The sequence below is a fragment of the Eimeria maxima genome, genomic scaffold (genome assembly GCF_000499605.1).
Source record: "Eimeria maxima Weybridge genomic scaffold, Emw_scaff517, whole genome shotgun sequence".
Classification (NCBI taxonomy): Eukaryota; Apicomplexa; class Conoidasida; order Eucoccidiorida; family Eimeriidae; genus Eimeria; species Eimeria maxima.
In genome coordinates, this window is record NW_013566565.1 from 8,655 (window position 1) to 24,126 (window position 15,472).

At 53.2% G+C, this 15,472-nt stretch overlaps 3 protein-coding genes across 3 annotated transcripts; all 3 read left to right on the plus strand.

The window, feature by feature from the left end:
- Positions 1–1,653: 1,653 nt before the first annotated feature.
- EMWEY_00036170 (hypothetical protein, conserved) lies at positions 1,654–7,189 on the plus strand (the record flags this gene model as incomplete). The annotated part of the gene is made up of 12 exons (XM_013482110.1): positions 1,654–1,973; positions 2,522–2,878; positions 3,245–3,315; positions 3,669–3,796; positions 3,978–4,153; positions 4,349–4,433; positions 4,575–4,752; positions 4,989–5,237; positions 5,385–5,582; positions 5,841–6,098; positions 6,453–6,943; positions 7,103–7,189. 12 exons carry the CDS (start codon positions 1,654–1,656, stop codon positions 7,187–7,189), a joined length of 2,598 nt encoding a protein of 865 aa, XP_013337564.1.
- Positions 7,190–8,719: 1,530 nt separating this feature from the next.
- On the plus strand, positions 8,720–9,550 carry EMWEY_00036180 (hypothetical protein, conserved; the record flags this gene model as incomplete). The annotated part of the gene is made up of 1 exon (XM_013482111.1): positions 8,720–9,550. One exon carries the CDS (start codon positions 8,720–8,722, stop codon positions 9,548–9,550), a length of 831 nt encoding a protein of 276 aa, XP_013337565.1.
- Positions 9,551–11,060: 1,510 nt separating this feature from the next.
- EMWEY_00036190 (hypothetical protein, conserved) lies at positions 11,061–13,435 on the plus strand (the record flags this gene model as incomplete). The annotated part of the gene is made up of 3 exons (XM_013482112.1): positions 11,061–12,858; positions 13,021–13,177; positions 13,318–13,435. The coding sequence occupies 3 exons, from the start codon at positions 11,061–11,063 to the stop codon at positions 13,433–13,435; spliced, it is 2,073 nt and encodes a 690-aa protein (XP_013337566.1).
- Positions 13,436–15,472: the final 2,037 nt, after the last annotated feature.

The window sequence follows — 15,472 nt, forward strand, 5'->3', positions numbered from 1 at the left end:
GCGTTCGGCAGCTGTCCCTACAGGCCCTACAAGCGTGTTCAGCAGGCTCGATGCGCAGTAGTTATCCCTTTCATTTTCTCGCAAGGTGAGCTCTACTCCAAAGCCAAGCAAACCCTCAACCCAAGGCGGTGTTTTTCCGAAGCATGCAACGCGTCACGCACAAGGCATGGGCTTCTAAGAAAGTCTATAGATATCACTTGATAAGTGTGGAAAGGATACGATGCAGCACCGTGGAATACGCAACAGGGGTTTGCGGTTTATGGCTAAGGGTCAGCTGTAGCACAGGGTAGCTGCACGCAGACAACATGTGAGTACGTGAGACTGTTTCCTTAGATTGCCCTGGTACACCAGCAGCAGTTGCTGTTGTGGTGGATACTGCTGCTCCTGCGGTTGTCGTCTCTGCTGTTGCTTGCTTCTGGTACCGCCTCTGTCGTTTCTCCTGTTGCGGCTGCCGGGGCCCTGGCTAGATTCAACCGGCTCCCATGCAGAGACAGCTATGTGGGTATGCTTCAGCAGAAGAGGACCAGTGCGGCATGCAGACTACTCAGTTCTAGCAAAGAAGACAACCATGTGGGGGCCCCCGTGGTGGGGGCCACGGCAGGCTGGGAGCACGGTACAGGCTTTGTGCGGTTGCACTAAGTTAGGCAACACGAGGGTCGTACGGGGCACCAGAAGAAGTGGGACTTAATATAAAAAACCAAGAATAAGGGAACATAAACAAACGAACTGCTTCTCGAGGTGATGCTGAGCTGCCAATGGGGAAGGCACGAAGGGCCCCAAGGCCTTTTAATGCGCGCTGACTGCCCTTCTGTGCGGTGCAGCCTGGTTGTGTCTAATGCCGTTCCTCCACTTTATCTCTTCTTTTAAATTGCTTCATTTATTTGTTTAGATGTTCTTCGTTCGGCAGCATTCTGCTCGGATATGCATGTAGTGCAGCACCGCAGAAGGACCTGCTGCAGCTGGGCGTGCAGCTGAGCAGCTTAGGCTGCGGCCTTGGCCCTCGCCTACCTCGCTGTGTGCAGCAGAATCTTCTCACTGCAACAACAACTCCATTCTAAATAAATATTTATTCTTTTTTATGGTGTAAGAACCCGTAAGATACATCTAGACGGAGGCGCCTCTGCCAATTCGTTGGCGTTTCTTCCACAGCAACGGCAACAGCGGAAACAACAGTAGCAGCAACAGGGGGAGATCCTTCTTTCTTGCCTTTGCACCTGAAAATAAGGTCATCTGGCAGTTGCCTGAGTTTAAGGATTAAGTTATGCTGTGTGTGCCCCCTTTTGCCCGCGCTTCGTTGCTGGAAAAGAAGCAGACCGACGACGGTCTCCTCCAGGGCGCCCAGCGGTCTGCGGAGCAGAATTGAAATCAGAACAAAGAGCTCATCATCTTGATCGTCCAAACAAATAAAAGAGAAACGAGCAAATTGCCGAGCTTGCCTTCCTTCCGTCTGCTCCCTTTGTGTACTACGCCCCGTAGACGCCGCGCTTTAGAAGCGGGCCGGGTGCCTCACGCCCTTAGCAGCTGCAATTCGATGTTTCACCGGCAAGCAGACGCATCAGCAGCAAATAACTGCAGGGAAAGCAGCAGAAAAGACACGAGGAAACAGCAGGTGCCAACAGCAACAAAGTGCAGCATCAACAGCATCAGCAGGCGATGCCTGTCTACGCAGAGGGGATCCGCCACGAGCGGAATTGCCCTGTAGGCGAGGCAGAGGAAGCCGCCGCCGCCGCCGCAGAAGCAGGAGCAGCAGATTCTGTGTCTGATCTAGTTGGAGACAGTTCTGAAGGGGAGACAACGGACACAGAGCAGCCATATGGAAGACACCGTAGAAGAAGGGGGGCACAGAAACTCTGCAGCGAGAAACGCTGTTGCACGTGGTTTGATCTCTCCAATTGGTTCGGTTTCTTGCCACTTCAGCTGTCCCAGGCGGACTTTCAGGCCTGCTTCACAGATGTTGCCAATGGGGGCCCGGGGTAAACGAATGACTGTCTCTTCTGCACACAGACACGACGCGCCACGGCACACGCTATTGTACCCTCGCCAGTGTTCCTCCTCTGTTTTGTCTCCTATTGACCATCTGCTTCATTATTTCCACCCTATGTTGTTTCCTCCTCTCTCCCTGCTGTCCCCTTCCCACTCCTAGCTGCCTCTTCTCTACTTGCCACTGGCCCTTGTCGACTGTCTTCTCGCCGCTGTCTTCTGTCAACTCTCTCCTGTCCATCCTTCTCACTCTATTGATTCTTGTCTCCTTTCTTTACAATCCTCTGCAGTTGGTGTTCTTGCGGAGGCGAGGAGAGAAAGAGTTTGCCAGACTCCTTGTCTCTTCTTCTCCGCCCACCCTCTGCTGCCCTTGTTGTCCCGTTTATCTCCTGTCCTCTCTTCTGTCAGCCGTTGTGTTTTCTTATCCTGTGGTGTTTTTTTTCTTGGCCGTGGGAGCTCTGTTTTTGTCCGGTCGGCCACTATGTCTCCAGAGACACTAAGGTTGTGTTGACAGTGCGTGTTTTGCATACGTTGTCTGTAGGTTGTACGAGAAGCTGGTGGTGTTGGGGGGCAAGACGTTAGATATTGTCTCAGAAATGCATTTCTATGAGATGTATCCAGAGGCATCGAAAGCCTTCGGGATGCCTCAGGACATGCGGGTGGAGCCCGAGGCGCTGCGGGTACTGTGGGCTCGCCGAAGGACGGAGCGAGTTTGCTCTCTCGCCGCGCTTTTCCTCTTTGGGAAAAGCTATCTCGCGGCTGCTCAGAGCCTGCCCACCCGTCTGGCTGTCGCCAAGTATGTTAAGGCGTGCGTCGGCTTCTGCTGCCGAAGCCCCGACACTGAAAACCTATACAAGTGGATGCCTGTCCTTGTGGAGCACATCTTTTGGACGCAAAGGTACATATGCTGCACGAGGGCATGCTAACAGCTGCCTCCTGTTACTTTCTCTGTCATCGTAGGTTACTACGTTGAACCTGGCTACCTCTTCGAGTTCCGCCATGTGCTACCCCACTCCTTGCCTCTTTATGCTTACGGGGTCCCACTACCTGAGTTTTATGACTATTAAGGCATCATTTTATATCAGGGTGTCTCCTGTGTGGTGCTTTCTCCGTTTATGTAGCAAAGGCGTGGCCTGCGCACACGCGCTTGGCTTTGGGCACCTAGTGTACGAGCTTTTGAGTGGCTCTGTATTTGTGCTTACTGGCTTCCATTTGCGTGTATCGTGTTTAAGATGTCTCCATTACCACATACCTGTCTTCTCAGACTGCGGACTGAGCGCCTCCACGAAGACAATGCGCTGCTGCAGGATTTGCAGGAACTCTTTGGTTACAAATGTGAGCTGCCTCTTGCAAGACGGCCTTAAATGTTAAAGTGTTTTCCTCTTCTTGCAAGGGTTATGCTGCAAGACAAAGCCTACCATATATTATCGTTTATTTGATCTACTAAGCAGACAGAGGGGCAAGCATCAGGCCTCCGCGTCCTGCGTGCCTATTAGCATCTGTGCTTTTTCCATGTGCTTGCCATGCGTGCATTTGTTTATCTTTCGTTTTTGAGAATGTTTGTTGCTTGTTCGTGGGTTGATTTGTTTTTCTCCGATTCCTAGCTGGTGTTATTTCCTTTTTCATGTTGCTAGGCTGTATTCATTTTTCAAGTACTTGTATGCACATGGTCTGTGCGTTGCCTTCAGTTGATCATTTGCTGCCGAGAATCCGTGAGTGCCTCGAGGGGGTGGCAGTGCCTCAGCGTTCGGACAGCCCTACAGGTCGCGAATTGCTGAAGTTGTATGCCACCGATTATTTTACAAAGCTTTCAGAGGTGCTCCTTGAAGCCCCTTGAGAAGTCCCGATTCCCTTGTCTTTTGCGGTGCAGTCCTGTGTATCGCGGTGTTTGGACACCTTATTCACTGAGTTTGTTTATTATTTGGGTGCACACTTCGTCTGTTGGCGCGCTTGCTTATCTTCTCAGTCTCTGTGCGTCTCTTGTCTGGCTGGTGTAGGAAGCAGGAGTCGAGCCTTCCCGCAGAGTGGTTTGGGTAGAGCAGGAGGTAGAGCACTTCCTTGGGGGGCCCGCTGTCGCCGTCTTCGCCGTTGCATGCATGTCATTGGGACCTTATGTCATGGCGTTGAAAGAAGAAGGACCCACAAGAGCTCAGCATTTTGTTGACATGTTCGAGTAAGCCCAAAGGCACACGTATGTATAGATCTATGCATATGAGTAGGCATATGGATATTTTTATATATAGGTATATGTATTTCAGCTTTCTGCACGAGTATCTCCGTTGAGAAAGGGGCACAGGCAGACGTCTCCCTGTCTTTCAAGCGAGATAATTCCCTCTGTCTAGATTGTACCTGGATGGGTTGCATGCAGGGCATTGTTAGCAGCCTGTTGGGTGATATCTACGGAGGAGAAGGTGAAGATTTGGATGCCCAGTTTGATTCAGAGGCTAAGACAGGTGTGCAGCAGCAGCCACAGGGTCTTCACTAGACCTTTACGACGAGCTGGTCGTTTGCTCTCCCGCGTCCTGTGTAACTCAGCTCGCTCGCTTTACTGACACCGATTTTGCTCGTGGGTTCTCGATGGTGTTTGTACACAGACTCAACTGGTGCTACATATGGCTCAAATGGGGGACAAGTACTTTGCTAACAAAACACGTCTGCAAAAGCCCGCAAAAACTCCTATTGAAGCGCGGCAGGTCGCTGCCTCCAACAACGGCTTTCTAGACCCCTTTGCTCTCTGGAATGTGGACCCAATGCGGCGTCCAGTAGCAGAAGGTGGGTCCTCTGCTGTCTCTACACTGCCAGTTAGGTACCGAAAAACGGCCTGTAGTTGCGGTGAAGTGGCCTGCATGGAAACGCCGGCGCGGCACGCTGGGGCTGGCTAGGGAGAGTTTATTCAGAATGGCACCTGCTCTAATTTCATAGGCGGTGCTTGCATGGTCTGGGGTTGCTGCTTACTGGAGCCAGAAGCACATGGAGGATGCAAAAGGTTGAAATGCGATTCTGTGCAGCCCCTGTGGAGTATCCGGGCCCTCCTCTGTACTACGGGCCCCCCGCCAGGGGATCGACTCTAGACAGCGTGAGCTGCCCCCCCTGTTGTTTTTTGTCTGCTCCGCACCCTGCACCCCGTATAGTGCCCGGAAGGCCCAGCAAGAAAACAGTGACACTGTTTGATTCGGAAGAAAACCGATATGAGCTGTACCCGCTGGGGCCGCAAGTGTTTCCTCTGCACCGACGACGCCCAAACGCGCATATGCTCTGTACGTACACCGTAGACGTCAGAGGCTTGTGCCCAGAACGCTCAAATCTGCTTCTCCTGCCAGCTCGCTGCTGCTGCTGCAGTCTATCTTGGACAGGCTTGCAATGAAAATGCCTCTTCTTGTGCCGATTGACCTGGGTTGCTGCAGCAAACAACAGCGCGAGAGACGGTCGTTCTTTGCGCAGCTGCTGCTCGGGGAGCCACCCTCCAGCAGCAGCTGGTTCCTCGGGGGGGGCCCAAGACAAATGGGCACCTGTAGCCCAACGTGCTGTCGACGTCTCCATTCAGACTCCATCTCAGCAACGCCCCGCAGCAACAGAAAGGCATGAAGCCTTAGCCGGAACCTGTAAGCCTGCTGTGTACTCCCCGCTCAAAAGGGCGAGGTAGCTCACAGCAACTATCCATGTCACACCAGCTAGCTAGCTCACGCGAGCCAGCTAACCGAACTCTTCAAAGAACCCGATCCGCTTGCAATACGAATACGCAGGATGGGTTGGGTTCAACATACCCGCTTACTCAGGTGTCTCTTATCGACAATCACTGCTCCTCCGAGGGCTCAGCAGGTAGCGACCTTGTGCAGAGAAGGGTGCTTGTGTCTGCACAGGGTCAGGAGACTCCGGGAGGCCCTCGGTGGGCCCACCGACGGCGGGGTCTCCTCAAGCTGTGTGCGCGGTTAGACATGGGGAAGGGGCGACCACCGCCTGTGCAGCTGAGCCGCGGGTGAAGATTCGGTATGTCGCTGACGACAGAGGAGGAGAAAGCTCCCAGAAGAACAGCGTTGAAGTATACATCGACGACGTGCTCGTCCATGAACAGGCGTTGCCTCAAGAACGAGACCTCTCCGGAAGCGAGTTCAAGGCAGGTGCGTCTCAGACACACCTGGGGAGGCTATTTACTATATTATACTGTAATATATTTAACTGTACTAAACTGCATTATACTGTAGTACATATGATATTATACTGTAGTACAATGCAGTACAATGTAGTATAATACTATACTCAGCTCTTTTCCGTTCCAGTCCGTTTCGTTCCGTCCTGTTCTGTTCCGTTGTAATCTACGTTACTCTCCTTTACTATTACACTATTTATTATGCTGGTAAACCTTTCTGTAGCTTCTGGTGCGAGGGGTGGTGCCTTGTTAATTGGGCCCGTATGTCTGTGAAGGTATCTAGAACCGTGCGGACCTGAGCTATTTGCTGCTTCCTCTGCTGCAGTGCTGTCGACTCCGACTGGGCTTCCTGTGGTATTAAACTTTGCGCGAAATGGAGAAGACGGGAAACCGACGGTGTATATAACGGAGGGGCGGTCTCCAGCCTTGGACTCTGGGGGTCTCCAGCCTGCTGACGGTGCGTACGGTGCGTCTCTGAAAGAGGTGCACGCAGCAGTAGCAGAAGCATCATCAGGTGCAGCAACATTTGTGGCAGGAGACGCCAACCCGCAGGAAAGCTCTAGCTGTTGCTTTGCTTCGACATGTGGCCCCAGACGCTCAGCAGCAGGGACAGGCAGACGGGTGGAAAGAGGAGGGGCCCCTGTAGATATCCTTGTTAGTCCTGCGTACCCTTTAGCCTCAGATACTGGGAACCGCTGCGGCGTTGAAATCCAAGAGGTCGAGCCCCCTGGCGATGCGTGCATTTTCGGCCAGTATCTCAAGCATTGTTTTGCTGCTCCTCCCCCTCGCATCCCCCAACAACCCGCATGGGAGCAAGTAAGACGGAGAAACCCTTTTCCCTGCATGCATGACGCCTGCACGGATACATGAATAGAGTTGCCTCCAAAGTGCTGGGCAATGCAGGAAGGAGGAAGCAACAAGACGTCAGTTATCTTGGTGCTTGTGCTTGTTTTTGTCTCCATTTTGTGCATGCAGATGCAGCTCCCTCGATCGCCCGCCCCTCAAGTGTATACTGTGCCCCGCATAAGGGCCTACACGGGTCGCGCGGGCGTCCAGCGCTGAGCCGCTGAGGCCTCGTGTACGTACACCACACCTATGCATGTACACCACCGCTGCCGTTTTAGTGTACACCGCAGCCGTTATGTGCATGCACATTGCAGCTAGGGATCAAGGGACTTGAGTAGTGCCAAGCCCGAGGCCCACTGCCTTTGGTGTGGAACTACTAGTTTATCTAATGCGGCGTCAAAGCACGCGTTGGATGGAAGGGCAGTGGAGCGGCCTGCGAGTCCCCGTTTTGTTTCTGAAGACTTCGGCTCATTTTAATAGCCAACGACTGTGGTCACTTTAGCGACACCCATATTCCCACAGACACTATAGCGTAGCAAGCCACGGGACGCCAGAGTGACCGGCGGCGTGCTCAGCGGACTGACGCCAGCGAGTTCTTTGATTTGCATATATTGTAGAGCCGCCTGCAGACATGTAAATTTCCTCGGCTTTCTCTTTACCATCCTAAATTTGTTGTTTTTAAGTTAAAAATAGGACCGTTTCTGAGATATTCAAAACTTGGGGGGCGCTAGTCACCACTGCTGCTCTCTTCTTCTCGCGCTCTGCATGTGGCTCGTCGAATTAACTTACACTATTTTCTTTTCCCCCACCCGAATTTATTTCATATTTTATATTCTACAGCTCCAACTAACCTTTCTAGTTCATGCAGTTCCTGTTACACGCCTAGTGAAGTAGCCTCACTCTAGATCAGAAGAGCCTCTCGTGGGTGCCTTATGAGGAACAAGCCTCTGCTAGCCGCGCAAGAGATTATTTTTTTGCACATGCGGGGTCAGCACCACTCTATACTTATAATTCGATCTTCAAACGACGAAGAGAACAAACCTGTGTTGACGCTTCGGAGTGCCTCCATTTCTGCACAGTGGGAGGATATTATGGCCCCAGAATATGGGAAAACGTCAAATCGCGGACAATTCAAGAATTCAAGAAACTCAGCTGCAGTGTTAAAAACCATAGGCGCTCTCTATGTTAATGTGTAAGAGAGCAAGTGTGTGCGTGCGTGCGTGTGAGCAAGTTCGTGGGACCGGTAGTTAGGCGCCAGGTGTGCTCCAATCGTTCGCGACTGAGGCTACTTGTGGGCATGTCAGATGGGGCTACACATGAGCTAGAAAGTTTAGTTGAAACTGTAGAAGATGAAACATAAAGTAAATTCCGCGAGGATAATTCGACGAGCCATATGCAGGGCGCGAGTAGCACAGAGCAGCAGTGGTGGTGAGCGCCCCCCAAGTTTTGAATCTTCCGGAAAAGGGCCTACTTTTAACTCAAAAAAACAAATTTAGGATGATAAAGAGCAAGCCGAAAAAATTTATATGTCTACATGCGGCTTTACAATGTATGAAAAGCAAAGAACTCGCTGGCGCCAGTCCGCCGTGCACACCGCTGGTCACCCTGGCGTCCTATGGCTTGCTGCGCCCTAGTGTAGTTCTCGGGTCCACCATTACGCCGTTCAGCTCAGCTCTATGAAGGAACTACTCGAATAAGGGAACAAACCATACAAATATAGATTATCTGCAAAACGACTCTGCCGAGATGAGTGAAAGGGATCGAGCCCGCCGCATTTTGCCAGCTTCAGTGGCCAGCCAAGTGACCCTAGAAGGACCTGAGCGTGTTGAGGTGTGCTTGCTCTTCCGAGATGGAATCTGCACAATGGGTGATTCTTGCATGTTTGCACACTCTCCCTTGCTGCTGCCGCTTCCCGCGGCTGCTGCGGCAACGGCGGCAGCGGCAGCGGCAGCGGCTGCACCCGGAGGCGTTGCCGCTCCCCTTTTAGGCGGGCAGCAGAGGCAGGAGGATCAGCAGATGCAGCAGCAGCATCAGCATCAGCGGTTGAGGCAACAGCGGCAGCGGCGGCAGGAGAGGCTGCACTATTGGCAGCGGTGGCACGAGCCTCTGCGTGAGCTGGCAGAGCGTGAAGACTTCTTTGAGTCGTTTGACACCCTTGATACTCCCAGGAGTTTCTACAATCCTGAGTGGCCCGCGGTTTCCTACGCTGCACACCCAGCAGCTCCAGGCGGCGCCTCTGCTCAAGAATTTGGAGACTCGAGGGGTCACGTCCTGCTGCCTCGGTACGCGGCTCAGATGCAATCATCCTTCGAAGAAGACGTGCCCCATAACCCTCGAGCTGTGAGCCTTCTTAGAGCAGAAGCAGCACTGCGTTCTACGCAGGCAGCCCCTGAGGCTTCACGCCACCCTGGAGAACCTCAGACCCCTCAGAGGCCTCAGCCTGCTCCGCAGCCCTCATCCAGGGGAGCCCGACAGCCGCGCTACAGAGGAAGCCCTCTTTTCGACGACGAGTTCCTCTTGGGCTCGCTGCTGTGTGCGGCAGCAAGAGACAGAGTGCCCCGTCTCTCCCCCCGCTGAAGGACAAGGCAGCTGACATCATGCCCCGCCACCCACACCGCCAACGCATGCATTAAGACTTTTCAGGAGCAACAGTAGCAACGCTTATCAAGTAAAGACAGATATGGCAGGCAGCATTTGGGGATACTCGTTGTACCTGGAGGACAAGCTTCTGCATGTATGCCGACAGTGAAAGAGAAACGCCGATGCGCACTGCCAGAAAGAGGAAGAAGACACCAGCCTCAAACCTACACCATTTCCCAGTAGACTTCAGCCCTGAAACCGCAGCATTTATTGCTGCGGCAGCGGCGGATGTAGCACCAGCAGCTCTGCTGCTACTGCGGGGCCTTTTGGGGATGCTGCTTTGCCTCAGGGTTCCTCACTTGGCAAAGGGCAGATTTCAGTGAAGCAATTTAATCAAGAAAGCATTTATAAGAGGGTCGCCTTAAACTCTAACGTAGTGTCATGCTGGTTGGCTCACGCTGTTCACCCAGCCAGCACCCCACACACTCACACATGAAATCTGCAATTAGGCATAAATAACTCTGCCTCCTCTGCTGCAGCAGTTGACGGTACCACGCCTCGTAGGGTGACATTCATATCCGCTACACCTTCAGCTGCTGGCTGGTGGTAGAAGTAGGAAAGTTTGTCTGGCTGCTGCAGGCATGTTGGTGGGGCTGCCAAGTAGGTGGCTGCAGTCAACTCCTCTCGCCAGACCTAAACGCCAAGCCCAAGCCCTGTCTCCCTACTCGTGCCACCTGAAGCTCCTCCCCTTCTTGGAATAGGCAGCAACGGGCTGCATAGCGGCTGTTGAGCTGAAGTGGGTGCTGTTCCCCCAAACCCGTACATATCCTTGTGCCACTGTTTCGAAGAAACACATGGAGCCGGTGCTGCGCTGTTAGGTGGTGCTTTGCTGCGGCTACATCACTGTAACCGGGATCTTCCAGTTAGGTTTGCTTCCAGTTGTAAATCTCGTTTGTTGCCTTATGCTGCTTGCCTTGCTGCACGGACACACACTTGCAGCAACGAAGAACAAGCCACTTGGCTAACAATCAACACCAAAAGTATCGAACCTAGAAATTCGAAAATTCTTCACAAATAAAGAGGCGGAAGTTTGTTCACCGGAGCAGCAGTAGAAACGGCAGCAGCAGGTGCTGCTGCCCCTGGGGTCGGTGGTCTCTACCAACCGGTCAGCTGGCGTTGCCGTTTGTATCCGGCGCCTCAGTTGCTTCTGAACTGCCATAGGTACGCATTATAGACTTTTAGTCATTAAATGGTTACATGTGTGAATAAATACTTCAAACAAACCCGTTCCAGGCCTCTTCATGGAGTTTGAGCCTACAGGAGCAGCTTTTCGCGCATACGCAGGTGACCTTTCTGGGTGGCTGTCGCCCATCATGCAGACACCACCCAGATCCTTGTCTGCCTGAAAGAGCAAGTTCAATATTCTTGTCACTTGTTTAATTGTTTAAACCATTTAATGCTTCTTCCTCCTCTCAGCTTGCTGTGCTAGACAGGCCCGGTGGGCAGCATGCTGTCTTCCTTCTTATCTTGCTGGTTACCTGGTTGCACTCCGCCTCCCCCTCCACAGCAACTCCGCCGCTGGCAGCTGGTTAGGCTCCCCATACACAGCAGCTCACGCCCAAAGCTGTCCCCAGGGCAGGAGGAGGCGGCCCCCTTCCGCACGGGCTCTTTGTTGGAGCAGCCAGGCTCGCGCAGCGGCGCCGTTTCCGAAGATGAGGGGTTTGTTGCTGTTCCGGAACGCCTCACCAGCTCTTTCTCCCTCTTCTTAATAAACCTCAAATGGCATCGAACAATCATCAACACCATCTCCCAGGCCGAACTTCTCGCCCTCTGCCGCCTTGCAAAGGCTCGATCGACCATTCGGTGCACAGAGCAACTGGGGCCCCTCTCTGCCGCTCCTCCATCAAAGGGAGTACTCATGCAGCAAGAATGGAGAGGACCATGCTCTACTGACAGTGGGGCCCACTGCGCTGGTGACAGGGAGACGCCTTGCTCTGCTGACGGGGTTTCTGCGAGCCCTTCTCATGCCTGGAGGGACCCCCAGTCCGAAAGGCCCGTCACTGCCTCCGGTATCCCTCTCATCCGGATTGTAGGGAGGAGGAAGCTTCGAGTTGACCCCATAGATGTCTGTGGTTTGCTGGTGTCTGGCTGTCTCCAGCTGGCGGACTTGCCACTACTTGAGGATTTAGAGGCAGTGGCAGAGGAAACAGAGGCAGCCCACGAGAAGGAAAATAAATGCTGGAAGTGGGCGCCTCTACTGGGGATGGGTCGCAGGCGCGGGGACATCTGGAAGTGTGCAGCAGCGAACCTCCAGCACCAACAACAGCAGAAGCAGCGACAGCAGCAGCGGCAGGGCCCTGTGCGCCGCCGCCGCAATAAGCGCTTCGCATCGGAAGGTCTGTCTTCTTCACTTACTGTGCTACAATCACCCAGGAGTACTGCTGCTGCAAACGACCTCAACGTAAAGACGCCACCACCACCAGCAGAAGGTGCATCAGCAGAAGGAACAGCAGCAGATCGCCCCTTCTCGTCTACGGGTGCGCAGCTCGGTTTCTGCGGCCACCCTGCATGTACCGCTGAGGTCTCAGGAAGGGCCCCCTCCGGGGATCCTCTAAAGATACATTTTCCTTGTGGCAGAAAGGGAGCCACCCGCATTCCTCTGGGGGTCCCCGATACCCCTTCGGCTCTTGTCTGTTCGGAGGATGGGGGAGAGGAGGCAGAGATAACAGGGGAGGCAGCAGCAGCAGCAGTGTCGAATTTGAGCAACAACAGCCTTGCGCTGCTGGGACACTCCTGCCGTTGGCCTCTGGCTGGAGCATGTGATGGGTGGGCTTCTCCAAGTTGTACCGCCCATATGGGGCTCTGGGAGCATCTGCCAGGATCGGATTCTCCTTCCGCTCCCGTTGGTGCATATCCAGGGGACCTACCGTCCCATTCAGAAGAAGACTGGAAGAGCGCTGTGGGATTTCGCGAGAGCCGGAGAGGGGGGAGCATCAGCAGGAAGAGGCGGGAAACGCAACGACAGAGGCAGCGATTGTCTCCTTTAGACCCTCCCTATGATTCGCACGCGCTGCTGTTGCACCCCTTCTCTGCTGCTCCTGCTGCTGCCCTTCCTGACTCGGAGACTGCGCGAGCTCATGAAGTGCACGAAGTCTCCCTCGACTTCCTCAGCAGAACTAAACCGACTCAGGGATGCCCCAAATGTAGCCGCAGACGAGGAAGCAAAGGAGACGCCTCAGAAGGGCCACTCACTGTAAAAGTTCCCCCATGTCCCCTCCACCAGAGACTGCACTACACACAAGTTGGTAAGGCCCTCTGCGATCCGAGAGTCTCTCCTTGCATCGCCTCCTGGTATCGCGCTAGGGGGTCGCCTAACAGGATATCCATCAGGATCATATCTGCGCCTTCACTGCTGTTGTTGACAGTGCACTTGTGTATTCGCTGGTGCTACGTGTTGTGGTTTTCAGGAAAAGGCCCCGAGAGGGTAGTCCTCATACACGGCATTTGCATGAGCGGGTACTTCTTTGCAGAAGTCATTCGAGTCCTCTTTCCAGATACGGGAGAAGGGGGGCTCCCCCGCGGGAACCGACCTGAAGGCCCGGATGATGGAGACGAGCGCGGGAGGTACAGCTTCTTCTGCGTTGACCTTCTGGGCTACGGAAAGAGTGCCTCCATTCCCTCAACTCAGAATTACTCCAGGAGAGAGCAGGCAAGCAATCCCTACTTATCTTGTGCCTTTTTTCTTTCGGCGTTCTATCTCCTAGAGGTACTCCGTTGGCTCCCAGTGCAATGGTCTTCACAAGCCCGCAGACAAGCCCGAAGAGGGAGCGGCTGATAGATAGCCATATAGCTAGCCCGCCACCTAGCTACACGGCCAGCTAGCGGGGCCACAGTGGGCTAGATAGTAGCTGTCACGCTGCGGTGCTTCGCAGGCAGAGGCGATAATGCGGGATCTGATTTTGGCTAACGGCTTCACTTCTGTACACCTGGTCGGTCGAAAAAGGCGTAAAAGGAAGGAGACGGGTCCCTCGGCAAAAACAAGCGAGTTGACGCCCTGCTAACAGCACCAAGAAATAGGAGGCATTCCTAGGGCCAGCGAAGGGGATAGAGACTGCGGCAGTAGAGACACAAGAAATGAACCATCTGCATTTTAAAGTGTAGAAGGAGAGACAGGAGGGCCCTCGAGACAGTAACTGAGGAGGCAGGAGACCCTCCCATACTGCCCTGTTGCTGCGTTAGCGCATGCTAGTGTGTGCGTGTGGCTTCTGCTGTCTCCTTGCACGCCTGAGGTCCCGCGAGTGCCGCAGCGCCTAAAGGCGACGCTTTGTCGGGGTGAAAACACGAGAGAAGACAATGAATGTGTTGTTGAGAGTGGAGGAGGGAACAGTATTTGTGTGTTGGAGACCGAGAAAGGAGACAGCATTTGTATTGAGAGTGGGAGAGGAGACAACACTTTGTGGGGAAAGGAAATAGGATAAGCGTTTGTGGAGAGAGGGGAAAGCATTTTATTGAGGGGGAGGACACCTGCTTGCTTGTTCTTCGTTGCTGCAGGTGGGGCATTCCTTCGGGGGTTTGGTGGCTGCGGAGTTGTGTGAAATGCTTCCAGCTGGTTTTGTGAAGGCTTTGGTGTTGCTGTCTCCAGCTTATTTTGAATCGGAGAGACAGGCGTTGAGGATCTTAACTGCTTCTCACTTCCCCGCTGCGCACGTGAGCCGTCTTTGGCTGTCTCCGTTGAGGTTTTGGGAAAGAAGGAAAGTTGAATGGGAGAAAACCTCCTTATGACCTCAACAGCTTCACTAGGAAACAGCACACAGTAGGGTTGCTGTACATCATTACTGAACCCGTAGAGCCCACACATAGGGCAGCATACAGCTGGACAGCTTACGCAGACGGCTTACTGAAACAGTAGCAACTGTATCAATAGAAAGAGCATCAATAGCAGCAGCAGCGCAAATAGCAACAACAGTAACAACAACAACAGTAGCAACAGAGTAAATATTAGAGTGCACTTAAAGGCATCCCCCACGAGGTCTAGTACAACGGGGATCTAACGCGGCATCTCTCGCGTGTGAGGCGAGCGTCATAACCACTAGACAATGCCCATCCTTCGGGACCTGCTGCGCTTACGTTGGGTCTACTCGAAGTTACGGACACTTGTTTGTATACTCGAGATGCTCCTGAGGCTCAATGTAGTTGTAGTGGCAAACAATACATGCTTGTTTTGAGGATCTGGTGTCTACGCCAACAACTTATTGATGGAATGATGGCCAGTTCTAAATACAACAGAAACTACATGCTCCTGCCACCTCTGCCACTCTTGCAACGGCAGTCACAGCTGCGACTGTCCTCTGCGCCCGTCACTGTGCTGGCTGTTGTTCTTTCTGTCTGTCGGTCCTTCCTTTTTCGTTGCCTCTTTGTCTGCCTGTGTATTGTTTCTCCGTTCATTGGCCTCTCTCTATCTCAAATACAGGGATAGAGAAATTGATACGGAGATAGAGGCCAATGCACAATACACGATATCTCTATCCCTGTATTTGTCTCTGTCTCTGTCTTCCTTTCTCTGCGTGTGTGCGCTCCCCTCAGACAGTAGCTCATCCGTACTTTGGCGAGTTGCTCCTACGGTTAGGTGTTGTGCTACGGCCGCTATTCGAGCCACTGGTGCTGCGGTTAGTGCCTCCAGGGGAGTTGCCTCAGCTGTCTGTGGCAGATATCTTCAGCATACACCCCGACGCCCTTACAGGGACGATTCGATCGATTGGTGAGAAACTAGATCCCCTAAGTTTTCCTCAAAAGGCATCTGTCGAACGGAACTCAAACGAATGCTGCTGCTGGCGCTATCTGCGTCTGCTTTGGGGGTTGGAGGGATGCACGTGCGTCAGCAGCTGACCTACTGCAGATATATATATATATATATATATA